A 17,309-nucleotide genomic window follows, 5' to 3' on the forward strand; every position below is an offset into this window, starting at 1 on the left:
AGGGTGTCAGACCCTCACCGATCAGATATTAATAACTTATCATGAGGATAGGTCATCAATATCAGGATCCTGGAAAACCACTTTAACAAACGGTAGCTCAGAGACGTAGATGTGGATGTAGACGTAGATGTCGGTGCAGAGTAGCATTGCAGGGAATAATGAGGCCAGATTAATAGAAGAACAATTCTTAACTGAATTAAGTTCAGGCACATCAGTTACAGTTGTTAGCATGCAGTAGACTAGCAGATGTTACACAAATGGACTTTTCACAGTTTTTTATGTGTGACACGGCTGCTCAGGTAGTTAATAGGCCAAGGAGCTTCTTTAAAGCAATTCTTACACTACTCACTGCTGACTTTTGCATAAGCATTCAGGAATAGAAATGCACACTCTCTCTTGTACAATGCAACCACAGCTGCGCCAAGACCATGTGACCGATGAACGTGACATCACTCACTGGCCTGGTGTTAACGAAATGCTGCAGACTCTTCAAATAGCTTATCAGTGGCAGCGCCGGGTGTCGGAGATTGATGGCCTATCCTGAGGATAGCCCATCAATATCAAAATCACTGACAGTTTAAATATATAAAACCACATTGAAGACACAAACAGTAAACATGTGAAGCAGCAGAACACTTTTAATTGGATGATTGGGGAATTTAAAGATTTAAAAAATCATTGAAATCTGGTACTATTTAAAACATAATACAATTCTTCAATGCTGAATTTTGTGTGTTGCTTTACATGCTGTTTTTAACTTATCCCATATGCATAAAGTATGCAACAATTGTAAGATGTTCTAGTTCTCCATAGGAGTCTAAATAAATGACCAAGGCAGCAAGTTATTTCATCACCATACATTAGTCCATTCGACTTGATGGCTTTCATTATCTGTCATTGATATAGAAAACCAGTTTCTTGTATGGTAATATCACATCCTGTCAGCAGCAGGAACTGGTGTGAGAGTCTTTTAGTTGAGTTAATTTGATGGAATCTGTAAGGTGACTTTCTCTGCACTCCTGATACTGTGAAAATACAAAAATATACATGAAAGAATAAATACATTAAGTTACAAATCCATTTTATAATCTCAAAATAACACTAGTAGGTATGATCTATCCAGTGTATACTTAAATGGCCAGTAACACGTTGTACAACATTGTATAAAACAATAGTACAGGTAACTTTATAATATATTTTATCAGAGAAAAATGTATAGTGCTCCTCTTATCAGTCCTTTTCCTGCTCCTACCCTGCATCCTAATTTATCAATCTGTCTTGTGATACCAAGAGAGAAGCTCACTGAAGATCACATTACATGCTCCCACAGAAAACTAGCAAGGCAGTGTGAACCTCTGGTTAGTGCACAGCTGGGAAAGCTTTAGGTCCTATCTTTCATGTGAAGTGTACAAAACATTTTTGCAGACCAGTTACACCACTTCAGGGCAATGATATTTCCTAGTGGCAGTGGCCTCAGAAGGATAGTGTCCCACTGCAAAAAAATGTTCAAAAATGGTTTGACTTATGTACAAGATGAAAAGTTCAAGGTGTTGACTTGTCCTCCTTAGAGTTGGTTCACACAAAGTTTTTTTGGAGGAGATTTTGAAGTAGATTTTCCAAAGCCAGAAGTGGATCCAGCAGGCAGGAGAACTATAAATCCTTCCTTTATATTCCGGATTCCTTTTGAATCCAAATCTGGATTTGGCTGAAAAACCTGCAGAAAAGTCTCCCTCAAAACCTCCTCCAAAAACTCAGTGTGAACCTACCCTTACATCTCAATATGATTGAGGATCTGTGGAATGTGCTTGAAAATCAAGTATAATCCATGCATGGCTAGCACAATCCACAGGATTCCCACCCCCAATGCCCCCGTTCTTAAGGCCTTTGATGTACACAATCGCAGAAAAAAATAATCTAAAGTTTTATTGGGGATAACAGCACTAGTGCTTATATTGTGCTGGGAATGGAAAGGGACTTCAGCATACTGATGCTTCAAATGCTTACCATTGTCTAAAATGTCTTTGCATACTGTAGCATTAACAGTACCCTTCTTTGGAAATAAGGGGCCTAGCCAAAACATTGAAAGACAGCGCCATACTGTTTTCTCTTCTACATAGATTTTACAGAAGGCGCGATGTAGGTGGTCTTCTGTAGGTATCTACCTAACCTATATTCATCCATCAGACTTTCAGATACTGAAATGTGATTAATCACTCCAGAGAACACATTTCCGCTGCTTCAGAGTCCAGTGGCAGTGGCTTTACACCCCTCCAGGCAGTGCTTGGCTCTGTTTATGATGATAATAGGCCTGTGGGCAGTTTTGTGCAGATGTCACTTACAGAGGTAGTTTGACAAGGTGGGAATTTGCAATTGACCCTACTGGGAAACTTTCCAGTGGGCCAATTGCCTACAGTATGTTCTGGATGTCATTCCCTTAATACATTGTGCCATGATGACAAGATTACAAGCGGGCCAGCTGCGGCCCGGCACCCTCACTACAATACACATTACCGGCCGCAGTCAGCCTTGCTGCAATCTCACTATTATGTCACTTTGGCGGCTGCAATGTATATTGTAATGAGGGTGACGGCCGCCGCTGACCCTTCTGTAATGCCCTCCCCTGCCTCTGATAATGCACCGCTGCCCCCTTGTTCCTTCCTCCTTCTTTCAGGTCCTTTGACATCAGACGGCAGGACAGAAATCACTAATATGCCCTCCGGATACCAAAGGACCTGTGGCTCTTCCCACTCCCATCGTCAATGCGACTCTGACGCTGTGTTGTTCTCCATAACCCTCCTGCTCTGGGACAAAGCCCGTAGGCCAGAAGAGGCTGCGGTATGTATGCTTGGAATGGCATGCGTCATGCGGTGGGGAATGGCACTAGGGGTATTATTATTACATAAGGCAAAATACATAATATAATTAAGGCCTCATGCACACCGTTTTGGCGGCTCTGATACGGACCCATTCACTTCAATGGGGCCGCAAAAGATGCGGACAGCACTACGTGTGCTGTCCACATCTGTGGCTCTGTTCCGCGGCCCAGTTAAAAAAATATAACGTCCTATTCTTGTCTGCACTTTGCATTTATATTGCCGGCGCCTGTTCCGTTCCGCAAATTGCGGAAGGCAACACGGGCGGCTTCTGTTTTTTGTGGATCCGTGGTTTGCGGACCGCAAAAAATGGCACGGCAGTTTGCATGAGGCCTAATACTGGGGGCATTATTTTGCTTGAGGCACTATTATTAGGGGTACTAAGGTAGCTTTTTTAATACTGGGGCATTATTGATACTGTGGGAACTTATCTGTTAGTGTCTATGTTTATTTAATTGGGGGCCGACTGGCAATGGTTTATCTCACAAAAAACAAAGATTTGCGCATGTTGACATCTAGCATGCTTGATTCCTTTTTTCCTCAGCATCTGCTGCCAGGGGCACATCTAGGGGGACATTTATTAAATTAGATATGTCATATTTTGTGGCTTAAAAAAGTCACATATCATGGCAAGTGAGATTAGACATGGATTATGGCTCATTTATTATGTGCGACTTTTTCAAAATTTGCAAATAAAAGTCACAACCTAGACCAGGCAACCCTCTGGTCTACTTTTGCACAAACAGGTGTAAACCTCATTGCCCTCACTCCAAATATATTCTTTAAATTGCCTCACTCCAAATATATTATCAAGAAGCACCAGCTCATAAATTTGGTGCAGGCACATGAGGCAGACTTAAAACAGACAAAAAAAACTAACGCAATCATGTGTATGGCCAGTTTTAGTGCTGCCTCATTTCAAGGGGCTGGCCATAGGTTTAATAGAAGTTTGTCACCAGTTTTGACCAAGCTAAACTAACAATGTTAGGTAGTGGTTAGGGAGAGCAGGACAAACATACCCTTTGTGGAGTTTTTATTATCAGGAGTAGTGTGAATGTGAGCTTTTATTCTTCCTGATTCTGCTCCTGCAATTGCCCAGGAGGCAGTGCTCCACTGTGAAGTGCTCTATACAATCAGCTGCTTCACAGTCCTCCCCTCGGCTATTAATGACAACTGTAGCATCCGACCAGGAGATCACTACAGCTGTCATTCAGAATAGAAGGGCAGAGCTGTAAAGAGCAGAGTACATGTCACAGAGATGCTCCTCCTCTAGTACACTCAAGGAGCAGAGTCTGGCAGAATAAAGCCTCTTTCACACGGGCGGAAATATTTTGGATAAGAGGCGGGTGCGTTGCGGGAACACGCGCGATTTTTCCGCGCGAGTGCAAAACATTGTCATGCGTTTTGCACTCGCGTGAGAAAAATTGCACATGTTTGGTATCCAAACCTGAACTTCTTCACAGAAGTTCAGGCTTGGGATCGTTATTCTGTAGATTGTATTATTTTCCCTTATAACATGGTTATAAGGGAAAATAATAGCATTCTGAATACAGAATGCTTAGTAGGTGATCAATTGAGGGTTAAAAAAAATAAAAATAATTAACTCACCTTCTCTACTTGATCGCGTAGTTGCCGGTCTCTTCTTTACTTCTTTAATGATGAACTACCGGCTAGGACCTGTGGTGATGTCAGATCACATGCTTCATCACCGTGGTTATGGACCATGTGATTGGAGCATGTGATCTGACATCACCACAGGTCCTTTAGCCCACAGCTCATCATTAAAGAAGTAAAGAAGAGACCGGCAACTACGCAATCAAGAGGAGAAGGTGAGTTAATTTTTTTTATTTTTTTTAACCCTCAATTGATCACCTACTAAGCATTCTGTATTCAGAATGCTATTATTTTCCCTTATAACCATGTTATAAGGGAAAATAATACAGTGAATAGACTGTCACCTAGCAACCATGCGTGAAAATCGCACCGCATCCGCACTTGCTTGCGGATGCTTGCGATTTTCACGCAACCCCATTAATTTCTATGGGGCCTGCGTTATGTGAAAAACGCAGAATATAGAACATGCTGCGATTCTCACGCAGCGCATAAGTGATGCATAAAAATCACAGCTGATGTGAACAGCCCCATAGAAATGAATGGGTCCGGATTCAGTGCGGGTGCAATGCGTTCAACTCACGCATTGCACCCGCGCGGAATACTCGCTATACTGTTCATATAGCTCTCTCTGGCCCCTGGCTAATGCTGTCAGCAGTTTAGCATGGTTAAAAGTGCAGACAGACTCTCTGCAAACTGAAACTGGTGAACCTTGAGAAATATAATTGATATAGGTGTGTGTACATTTTTGCCTGCTTTTTACTCGCATATCTGCATCATCCTATGGCCTTAGATCTGTATTTAAAGGGATTTCCTGTTTTAGGTTAACAGTGCTGCTGTGTGAGCTAAATAAATCAGCAGCTAAATAAATCTGTCAGCAAAGTTGGTACAATCAGGGCTAGATTAGCCACAGACCTTGCTGGAAAACTTCATAGTGCGCCAACTCCCAGGAGGCATTCTGGGCTCTCCTTAAAGCTGCTAACCAGGGGGGTAGCTATAGGGGAAGCAGGGGAAGCAGCTGCTTTGGGGCCCTGACCCAGAAGGGGCCCATCCAGGAGGAGGAGGACTAAAAGGTTTTGTTAGGGCCCTCTCAACAGTATTACACAAGGAAATTCTATACAGTGACAGTATAGACAGTGTGGGAAACTGATGGAACAGCTGCCTGGTCTGAGAGAGCGATCTTTACTAGCCACAGGAATGGGGGCGGCATGAAAGGAAGGGGTTGCAAAAAAATTACTGGGGGAGGGGGGCCCCGTTCAATAATTTGCTGTGGGGCCCAGTCATTTATAGCTATGCCACTGCTGCTAACCTTAATGTTTGGCATGTCAAATTACCTGGCCAGTTGCAGTTGCCCTAGGTGCCCCCTGGATTCAGGGCAGTAGAGTGGGGAACAGGCGCTCCAAGAGACAACATCATGTAGAATACCTTCATAGGGACGCCGGCGACACAATCTCATCACAACTACCTGTGCCAGGACACAGGCATCTCAGGCCAGTAGAGGCCTGGGGCCTGCATAACAGTCAATGGCGTGGAATTCAGGTGAGTATTAGATTTTTTTTACTTTGTCACTTGAAAAGCATACAGGACACTATAGGGGGCATTACTGGGGGCACTATATGAGGCATTACTGCAGGTACATTTTAATACTAGGGCACTATTGCGGCATTACTGGTTGCACTTTTAATGTGGGAGCATAATTCAGATGGAATATAGGGGTATTATTCATGTAGGTACTTTAGTGGGCATTATTATTACTGGTGAATAATTGGGGGTATTATTATTGGTGGAGACACTAGAGGGGACATTATTATTACTGGGGCCACTATAGAGGCATTATTACTGGGGGCACTATAAGAGAGCGCTACAACTATTAATGGCATGGTGCTCATCACAATAATTTTTTTAGGGTACTAATATTTTCGGGGAACTATCTGTATGGCACTATTTTTTATGCATTATACTATTTGGGAGCAATTAGGGGGCACAGCGAGCGCAGTATTGGGGGGAGCAACAGAATGATACTGTTGGTGCTCCAGAATAAGGAGTTTCTGTTGAGAAGGCGGGGAGGATGATGGAAAAGTGAGGAATCTTGGATGTCAAAGTGGTGAGCTCTGCAGGACTGAGATATAGCTGTAACAAGATCTCATGTCAGCCTAGTCTCAATGGAAAAGTTGGGGAACGAGAACATCTACATCAGAGGAGACATCATCAGAATTAATAGTCATGTAGTGCTGTATTCTCCTGAATGTTTGGTAGCCCACCACACCCACACCAATATATCATGGAAAAAATTAGGAAAAGAGGCAGCACCAAATAAAGTGAAAAAAGTGTACTCCTTTATTCCCCTATACTTCTGCAACTTTTCAGCTCAACTCAATGGGGCTTGACAAAGGCTCCACTAAGTTGAGCTGAAACGTTGCCGAAGCATGAAAAATTACATTATTCTAGGGCCCAGTGCTGGGCTGCGGTGTGAAAATATGAAGTCTAAATTTTCAGTTGATCATGTGGCTCAGCATTCCGTCACTAGATGGCAGTCTTCTTCTTATTGTGAATTTATAACTTTTAAAACTGACAGGGATCCGATGGGTGAGAAGGCAGCCCGATGCCTAGCAGGGGCATCGGGACCTGCCTTTTACTGAAGCCTAGGCAACTGTTAGTGTATTACACTGTGTAATATACTAACAGGCAATGTATTACATTACAGAGGGAGTCAGATCCACAAAAGTTGAATTCCCAAGAGTGGGACAGAAATAAAGTTGAAAAAAAAACTGTTTTTAATAATAAGAAAAAATAAAGTTTTAAGTAAAAAAAACACCCCTTTTCCATGATTTTATAATAAAAAAAATAGAAAAAACACACATATTAGGTAACGACAGGCTCTATAAATATATTACATAATCTACCCCATCAGATAAACACCTTGTGGTCTCATTCATATGGCCGTCTTAACGAGCCCTAAACTGCGGAATCAGGGTAACAGATATTGAGTTTTGTTTGGCTGTTTACCCTTGGCTTGGTCCTATCAACACTGCAGCCAATCACATACCTCAGCGTTCAAATCTGCTTGAAGAGACATCACAGCAGTGAGGTCTCATGCATTATACAATATGTAGTAGCAATAAATGCAAAAAGTGTTGACCTTGGTATAAATTTGCAGTACCCCAGTACAATTAGGGTATCTGCAAATGTATGTTAATGTAATGTTTTTCACCACATGTCATATAATTCACTACACACTCAGAGTTCCAACATGAGCGGCCTGTGGCTAGGGCGTCCACCAGGGCCCAGCCCTTTCTAGAGCTGAGGGAGTGGATGGGCCCCACCCCTAGTTCCAGAAGATTCTTGTAGTGTGGAGTAAGGAAGCACATGACAGAGTTCCTACTCCAAGAATCATTTCTAGATCTCCTTTGAGGAACGCTACTCCAGAGAGCCCGCAGACTTGTAAAGCTACACAGTGAGAGACCAGCATCAAGAATTACAGGCTCTGCTGCTGCAAGGAGATAACTATTGGTAAAGACACCCTGCAGTGAGAGAGAGAGTGAATTTTTGCTTTAACCATCCATTGAGCTCATGCTGGGACATCTGAGTGTACAACCTACTGCTGAATGTACCTCAATACACCTTTTGCATAAAGTAAAGGAAAACATTATTTGTGCGGCAATTTCTGCCTGGTTTCTTTGCACCACCCTTTCACTGTACTGAACCCCATGGAGCGACAGTCTTAAGGAGCACACCAAAACACTACAAAATCTCATCAGGGCCACTACTACTTCCATCCTCTGCACCAGCTCCCACAGGTTCTTGCTGCAAATTGAGATCAATGTGCAGTATTCCTGAGAAGAATATTTGCATCCCAAGCATAATAAAGTCCTATTAGTCACATTGGGCCTTCCCTGAGACCCTCAGAATTTCTATAATTAGAACAGGGTGCCAGTTGACTTTTCCGTAATTCGTAATATCAGACACATTGCTTATATGAGAATCATATGCTAATTTGTGGGAATATGCATTCAGTCATCATTGTTATTACTGAGGATCTCTCACGCCAGTACCATTATAACATAATTTTACTTTTAGAACATGACAAAACATGAAACTAAACCTTTGTACTCACGTATATTAATGCTTCCTTGGCAAGTGTCTCAAATGCCTGGTCTACATTGATGTTGTCTTTGGCACTGACTTCAAAATAAAGAATTTTTCTTTCTTTACACCAGGAAACTGCTAATTCCCGAGAGACCTACAGCAGGTAAAACATGACAGTTCTTCAGCTTCTAGTATTATATGGGTATATTTATTGAGATGGTCTTTTAAAGAGCATTTGACAATAAAATAAAAAGCTGTAACTGAAAATATAGCTGTCTGAGCTGTCCTCTTCTGTGAAGTCGGTAAAGTTTTAAAATTGTGACCAGTAGAGCTCCGACAGGGGTGTGCATCCATCTTTCCCAGACCACAGAATGGCAGAATTACTAAAAATTCCATTGCTACATCTCCGACTCCGGTATAGCTGAAATGCTGTTTTGGGCTCTGAGAAAGACAACCTTTGCAGTGATATGCTATGGCAGTGGTCCACTGCTTCAGGGATTAATGTGTGTTTTTGTGCTAAGCCTATATGTATGCTCCAAAGTGAGTTCACAGGCTATAACACCGTTCCTAGGTGGTGCTGTGTCACCCTCCCCATAGGGAGTAGTAAGTCAGTGCAGAGTGAGACAGAGAAGTGTAAGGTCTCAGAGAGCAACCCTGGAAAAGAACCAGCCAGAGGAGCAAAAGGTATAAAGAGAAAGCTGTAAAGAACAGCCTAGGTGGAGAAAAAGAAGAAAAGACATTATGGAGCATGCCAGTGTTGCAAGGAGGTGTGAGAACAAAAGGGCGTGGAGATAATTTGTCTGAGAGGCTTATGGATTCCATAGTTAATTTGTCCAGGAGATAAAAGGCTTTGGGAGCTGGACATGCTTTAGAGGCAGACTGAGGATCTGTTAAGGCCCACATCCCACAGAGGACATTATGGATTCATTTGTGAGTAATGTGCAAAGTAATATAAAGTGTAATGAAAGTGCAGATGACGTGTTGCACCCCTATTTCGGGATGCTTGTGCTAAAGCTAGAGAGCAAAGTGAAGTGTAAAGAAGATTGCTCCAGAGAAGGAAAATTGACCTGTTATCTACCGAGAGAACTGTAAGTTCTGGGGGATTTGTAAAGCTGTTTAAGATCTGCCATTCATACAAAGTGTGAACTGTGACAACTGTTCTAAATACTATATTGGAACTTTAATTGCCACTAAAAGTACTGTTCTTACTGTTAAACTGGTCTCATCAATGCCTCACACCTCAGGCAATCCTGCCGGGTAAAGTCAACACTCATCTCCACCAAGGGTACCCCACCTACAGTAACTCCAGACATGAACATTAAAGCCAGGGAATGTAAAAAATGGGTGCCCTTCCCATAACTACACAACCATAGGGAACATCAGAGTGAGGTCTTCTACAGGGAGTAACTTTCACCATCATTATTGCTACCACTACTCGTGTCCACCACCCCTCTCCCATCTTCTAGGCTCACTATAATAGTTGCAATCAGTTAAAAAAGAATAGTTGCACTGTTTCAGTCTGCAGTCTTAATTTTTCCACTTATTTTGAACCCCTTGATATGCAGTTTGCCACCTGCTCCTAGTTTCAAACTCTTCATGTGTGGTCATGTCACTCCTAGAAACATATGCTACATGTAAGGTTTGTGTGCCCAGGATACTAATATCTTCTCTAGTTCTCATATATTAGCACCAGCTTTATTATTGGACTGATTTCCATTTCTTATACCTCTCTACCCTGTGCTGCTGACCCAGATACTGATGCTGTCTTCCTCATGCAGACTTAGTGCTCTGCTCACTCGCTTCTCTAACTCAGAGAAAGGATGGGGAGAACAAAGGAAGCAGTTGACATCACCCCTGAGACTATAGCAGCCTGGAGCAATGTGCTTTCCCATCTATGTCAGAAGAAGCACCAGTGTCAACTATGCATTATGGTTGCACAGACTCTACAGCATCAAAATGACATAACGTTTTGACATGCATTTAGAAAGCAAATAAACAATAAAAAGACTTTAATTAATTATATTTAAAAAGTGGTAGATAACATCTTACTGCTCTGGTTTTATGTGATTGTGAAAACATTCACACCCATATATATGCATCTATTTGTTCACAATAAATGTCTGTGTTGAAAATAAGCATGGCATGCGTAATCCCTATCCAGACATCCTGCATCACAGGACTGGTTATTAACCCCTGGTAAATAACCAGTGTTGGCCTAATAAGGATATGAAAAATACCCCAAAGAGTATGCTTATGATAATAAATTAATATAGTAAAGCAACCTAGACCAACTAGCATAACTTTATATGATAAAATGTACTTCTTTATTGTAATCTTAAATGGAGGTAGACCATGAGATTACTATGGGGCCCAGGGTCAGGCGGACCTTGACCGACACTCAATTTCTTCTCATATTCTCGAAGTGAAAATGCTGCATTTTCATGTAGCCACCACTACGAGGAGCTTAAAGGGATTCTGTCACCTCCCCTCAGCCAAAAAACGATTTAAAAGCAGCCATGCAGCACAGCTTACCTGGATTAGGCTGTGCTCTTTTATCTTGAAATCCGTCCAGCAGTTACTGCAAAAAACGACTTTGATCGATATGTAAATGTGTCCTGAAGGTGCCCAGAGGGGCGTTTTTTTCTTCTTAGTGAGCCCAGTACCGCCCCTCTTTCAGTGCCCAGTCCGCCTTCCTTGTACTTTCTAACCGCCGCCCCCAGCCTGCCACAGCCTCCCCTCCCTCTCCTCCCCCTCCCTCACGCCGAACGAACTCTCGCACAGGCGCAGTACCCACTGAGGGCTGCGCCTGTGCGATCATCAGGAGACTGAGGGCGGCAGCTTCATCTTCGTCACTGGGCATGCGCCGAGCCCAGTGACGTCCGATGTTAGCTCTTTCCCTCAGTCAGCCTGGTAGGATGCGCAGAGGATTGCCGATCGGCTGCTGCACCCTGCGCTTTCTCCAGTCTGCCTGCCACAGTGAAGACGGCCAGCGATTTCTTTCCCCACCCTCCCTTCAGGAAAGAAATAAGTATTTGTTGGGGCGAATTAGGTATTATTATATTAAGTAAAGCTTTACTGAATTTATACATTTTCACTGAGCAAAAACAAATACTTATTTCTTTCCTGAAGGGAGGGTGGGGAAAGAAATCGCTGGCCGTCTTCACTGTGGCAGGCAGACTGGAGAAAGCGCAGGGTGCAGCAGCCGATCGGCAATCCTCTGCGCATCTGGGCACCTTCAGGACACATTTACATATCGATCAAAGTCGTTTTTTGCAGTAACTGCTGGACGGATTTCAAGATAAAAGAGCACAGCTTAATCCAGGTAAGCTGTGCTTCATGGCTGCTTTTAAATCGTTTTTTGGCTGAGGGGAGGTGACAGAATCCCTTTAATGCAAAGAGATTATTACAGCTCCCATTGCAGTCAATAGTAACTGTATAAATTCATATGCACTGAGTTCCCCCTATTGGTGGCTGTAAGCACCCAGTATAGTAATATATGATCCAAAGGGAAACTGTGGTTTAAGGCTGTATGGGGAAGATTTATCAATGTATTTATGGCAGTTGATAATGAGAGCTATATTTTTGAACAACTTTTTCTGACATTTCTGACATATAAAATTGATAAAATGGGGAAGGCTAAGGAAGGTTTTTTACCCCTTCGATCCCGGAGGATTTTTTGTTTTTGGGTTTTAGTTTTTTACTCCTGGCCTTCTTGGAGCCATAACTTTTTTATTTTTCTATTCACATGTTTTTGTTTTTGTTTGAGGGCTAGTCTGATGAAATAAACTTATTTGGTTCAGATGGTGTCAAGCATGTGTGGCGGCAACCAGGTGAGGAGTAGAAAGACAAGTATGTCTTGCCTACAGTCAAGCATGGTAGTGGGAGTGTCATGGTTTGGGGTTGCATGAGTGCTGCCGACTGTGGGGAGCTTTAGTTCATTGAGGGAACCATGAATGCCATACTGTGACATACTGAAGCAAAACATGATCATCTCCCTTCAGAACCTAGGCTGCAGGTCAGTATTCCAACATGATAACGACCCCAAACACACCTCCAAGACGACCACTGCCCTGCTAAAGAAACTGAGGGTAAAGGTGCTGGACTGGCCAAGCATGTCTCAAGACCTAAAATCTATTGAACATCTGTGGGTCATCATCAAAGGGAAGGTGGAGGAGCACAAGGTCTCTAACATCCACCAGCTCTGTGATGTCGTCATGGAAAAGTGGAAGAGGATTCCTGTGGCAACCTATGAAGCTCTAGTGAACTCCAAGAGAGTTAAGGCAGTGGTGGAAAATAATGGTGGCCACACAAAATATTGACAATTCAGGCACAATTTTACCATTTTCACTTAGGGGTGTACTCACTTTTGTTGCCAGCGGTTTAGACATTTATGGCTGTGTGTTGAGTTATTTTGAGGGTGCACCAAATTTACACAGTTATAGAAGCTGTTTACTGACTACTTTACATTGTTTTAAAGTGTCATATCTTCAGTGTCCCATGAAAACATATAATAAAATATTTAAAAAAATGTGAGGGGTGTACTGACTTTTGTGAGATACTGTATATATTACCTAGCACAAATGCAACGAATGAGATTCCACCTTGCATTTTTTAGGGAGCCTTTGAAAAATAAAAGGTGGAATCTGATTGATTGCTATAGGAAACTAAGCTAGTTTACCTTTACGCAAGTTTTGATAAATTTCCCCCTACATCTCTCGATGTTTTTGCAAAATATAATTTATAGCATACAGATACTAAACATAGCTTCATATCTTTTTAGATGGTCTCTACAGAACTAACATATGATGTGTGCTGTAGGGTTACAGAGCACTCCTCCCATTTTGATCTACTCTATATTCTGAAGGTTTTGGTTCCTGGGGAAAGATTTTAGACCTATTGTCTCCCTGTCTATTATGTTAACGTTTCATATAGTGTCCTATTAACAGGCAGATTTTACTGGACGTATATTGACAAAGTGAAGTAGCACAGTGTATAGTTTACTATGATTTGGGAGAGGCCATGGCAGAAAATGTGACATTGAAAAGAGCGTGAGTCAACTGTGAGTCATTCAAGACAGTGACAAAAATGATGGTGATATTAGAACGCAGAAGTGGAGAATATGTCCTTGAAACACTGAAAACACCCTGGGGGTTTAGGAGGAATTTGCGAAAACAATGTACTAAAGCAAATGGAAATGGTTACGTAGATTTAGTGGCTGTGTCGTGAAATGAGGAAGAAGAGAAAAAGTGTGTCAAAGGGATTGTCTGAATTAAATACTTGGGCAGCCCCTGTAAATCTGCTAAAATAACTAAATTATCCATCCCTTTTCTTCCCCTGCTGCTTCCTGCTCTGTTCCTCTGCTGTTTGTTTTCTTGGCTGCAGTAGCGATGTTCCATACACAGAGGTCACCACTGTTGCCAATTACTGTAATATTCAGTGCTGTATGGTGAACTATGTACAGGGAACTTCACTGCTGCAACCAAGATGATGATGTCAGTGGTGGTGGCAGACCGGAGAACAGCGCAAGGAGAAGAAGGGGAGAAAAGGGTTGAGTATTACCATAATATTTGGCTTTATAAGAGGAACGTTTTCACTCAAAAGTGAATACTAGTGAGCACTTCCATTATGGGAGGGTGCGGATAATGCTGGAAAAGCAGCTGGATGTGAGTAGCAGTGCTGTCAGGAGTGTTAAGTTAATTTCATTATTTTATTATTTTTGGTCTGATATGGGGATCTGATATAGGGTTCTGATCTGAAGTCTGATGTGGGGGCCTGATCTGAAGTCTGATATGGGGTTCTGATCTAAAGTCTGATATTGGGGTCTGATCTGTGGTCTGGTATGGGGGTCTGATCTGAGGTCTGATGAAAATTTTTATATTTTCTGAATTTACGCCTCTAAAATCTAGGTGTGTCTTATAATCCAGTGTATCTTATAAAAAAAAAAAATGGTATGTCTGAGATTTTTTTTAACTTGGACAACCCCGCTTAAGACAAGTGCCTACTTGGGGCACTTATCTTGTGAAATAAACCTGCCAGAATGAGTTTTGACAAATCACAAGGGACTTGAGCACTCCCAACTGTATACTTTATTGCTGCTCAATTTAAATATCTAAAGCTCTGAGATTAAATTAGCATTATTAAGAGTCTGCAAGGACTCAATAGGGAGTTCCATTACCCTCTATTAGGTCTTGGAATCAGGCATTTTATTTATTCCAGTTTATTAAATCACCGTACACTTGTATAAAAATCATCAGTTTAGGGGGGAGGGGTGTACAAGGGTTTTTAAAGAGTACCCATCACCTCTCCTGATATGCCAGTTTTTGTAACTACTTGCAGTCTCCATGTAATAACAATTCCGGGGCATCTTTTTTTTTTCTTTTTTATAAAACTCTGTGTTGTGTCATTCTTCAGTTATTCCTTCAAGAGTTTTTTAAATGAATTGCCAGGTAACTGGGTGTTTCCAGGTGGGGATTTGTCCATACATAGTCTGACACTATCCATTTGGACTTTTATTGCAGACTGTTGGCAATTCATTCATAAGCTTCTAGTAGAAATAATTAAGGAATAGCACAACATCTATCTATATATATAAAGAAGGACGTATATACAGTCATGTGAAAAAATTAGGACACCCTTTGAAAGCATGTGGTTTTTTGTAACATTTTTAATAAAAGGTTATTTCATCTCCGTTTCAACAATACAGAGAGATTAAAGTAATCCAACTAAACAAAGAAAACTGAAGAAAAGTCTTTTCAAGATCTTCTGTAAATGTCATTCTACAAAAATGCCTATTCTAACTGAGGAAAAAGATAGGACACCCTTGCCCCTAATAGCGAGTGTTACCTCCTTTGGCTGAAATAACTGCAGTGAGACGGTTCTTGTAGCCATCTACCAGTCTTCGACATCGGTCTGAGGAAATTTTACCCCACTCCTCAATGCAGAACTTTTTCAGCTGTGAGATGTTTGAGGGGTTTCTTGCACGTACAGCCCTTTTCAAGTCACCCCACAGCATCTCAATGGGATTCAAATCTGGACTTTGACTTGGCCATTCCAGGACTCTCCATTTCTTCTTTCTCAGCCAATCTTTGGTTGATTTACTAGTATGTTTTGGGTCATTGTCATGTTGCATGGTCCAGTTCCGCTTCAGCTTTAATTTTCTAACTGATGGTCTCACATGTTCTTCAAGCACCTTCTGATACACAGTAGAATTCATCGTGGATTCTATGATGGTGAGCTGACCAGGTCCTGCTGCAGCAAAGCAGCCCCAAACCATGACACTTCCACCTCCATGCTTCACAGTTGGTATGAGGTTCTTTTCTTGGAATGCTGTGTTTGGTTTACGCCAAACATGTCCTCTGCTGTTGTGTCCAAATAATTCAATTTTGGACTCATCTGTCCAAAGAACATTATTCCAGAAGTCCTGGTCTTTGTCAACTTTATCTCTGGCAAATGTCAGTCTGGCCTCGATGTTTCTCTTGGAAAGCAAAGGTTTCCTCCTTGCACACCTCCCATGCAAGTTAAACTTGTACAGTCTCTTTCTGATTGTAGAGGCATGTACTTCTACATCAACAGTAGCCAGAGCCTGCTGTAGTTCTCGAGATGACACTTTAGGGTTTTTGGAGACCTCTTTTAGCATCTTGCGGTCTGCTCTTGGGGTGAACTTGCTGGGGCGACCAGTCCTGGGCATGTTGGCAGTTGTTTTGAAAGCCCTCCACTTGTAGACTATCTTCCGGACAGTGGAATGGCTGATTTCAAAATCTTTTGAGATCTTTTTAAATCCCTTCCCAGACTCATAGGCTGCTACAATCTTTTTTCTGAAGTCCTCTGACAGCTCTTTTGCTCTCACCATGGTGCTCACTCTCACTTCAACAGTCAGGAGCACACCAAACTAAATGTTTGAGGTTTAAATAGGGCAAGCCTCATTCAACATGCAGAGTAACGATCTACTAATTATGTGCACCTGGTGTAATATACCTGTGTGAGATCTGAGCCAATTTAAGAGGGAATACGTGTGAGGGTGTCCTATCTTTTTCCTCAGTTAGAATAGGCATTTTTGTAGAATGACATTTACAGAAGATCTTGAAAAGACTTTTCTTCAGTTTTCTTTGTTTAGTTGGATTACTTTAATCTCTCTGTATTGTTGAAACGGAGATAAAATAACCTTTTATTAAAAATGTTACAAAAAACCACATGCTTTCAAAGGGTGTCCTAATTTTTTCACATGACTGTATGTATGTATGTGTATGTATGTATGTATGTTCCGCGATCACTCAAAAATGCAACCATCTATTTCAACGAAACTTGGTATACACATCCCTTGCTACCTGGAAAGAAATCTTGTGGGGGATCACAGCTCCCTAGGATGTTCCGTTCTTGAGATATTCCCAAAAAATGACCTGCATTAGCCATTATAAGCCTGCAAGTCTCTCTTCATATCTCAACTGTCATACACACGGTCATATGTCCATCAGCCAATAGAAGCTCGCAGGCCCTTAGTCTCCAAATACACACAGTTTTACTCCAGGTTTCCATAACAACCCAGCTATTTTTCTTCACTGTTGCAGGTCAGCTTTAAAGGAACAGGGCGCTATAGGTCACACTGTTAAGGGAGTGGAGTGCTGTGGAGGTCACAGTTCAGGGGGCAGGTAGGGTGGCTATTCAGGCCACCCTCAAAAGATAGACTTAAAAACACTGCCCCCAGTTCCTGCTAAGCCATGCCCCGATCCGGTTAGGCCATGC

General features: G+C 42.1%; 1 protein-coding gene across 1 annotated transcript in view; it reads right to left on the reverse strand.

Moving 5' to 3' along the window:
- Nucleotides 1–618: 618 nt before the first annotated feature.
- RAB7B (RAB7B, member RAS oncogene family) overlaps nucleotides 619–17,309 on the reverse strand; it is a 35,894-nt gene continuing 19,203 nt past the window's right edge. The window contains exons 5-6 of the mRNA XM_044288449.1: nucleotides 8,599–8,724; nucleotides 619–1,025 (exon numbers count right to left, since the gene is read on the reverse strand). Coding sequence (XP_044144384.1) covers nucleotides 942–1,025; nucleotides 8,599–8,724 — 210 coding nt within the window. The 3' untranslated portion in view covers nucleotides 619–941. The remainder of the gene's footprint in view (nucleotides 1,026–8,598; nucleotides 8,725–17,309) is intronic.

Source organism: Bufo gargarizans, chromosome 3 (genome assembly GCF_014858855.1).
Source record: "Bufo gargarizans isolate SCDJY-AF-19 chromosome 3, ASM1485885v1, whole genome shotgun sequence".
Classification (NCBI taxonomy): domain Eukaryota; kingdom Metazoa; phylum Chordata; class Amphibia; order Anura; family Bufonidae; genus Bufo; species Bufo gargarizans.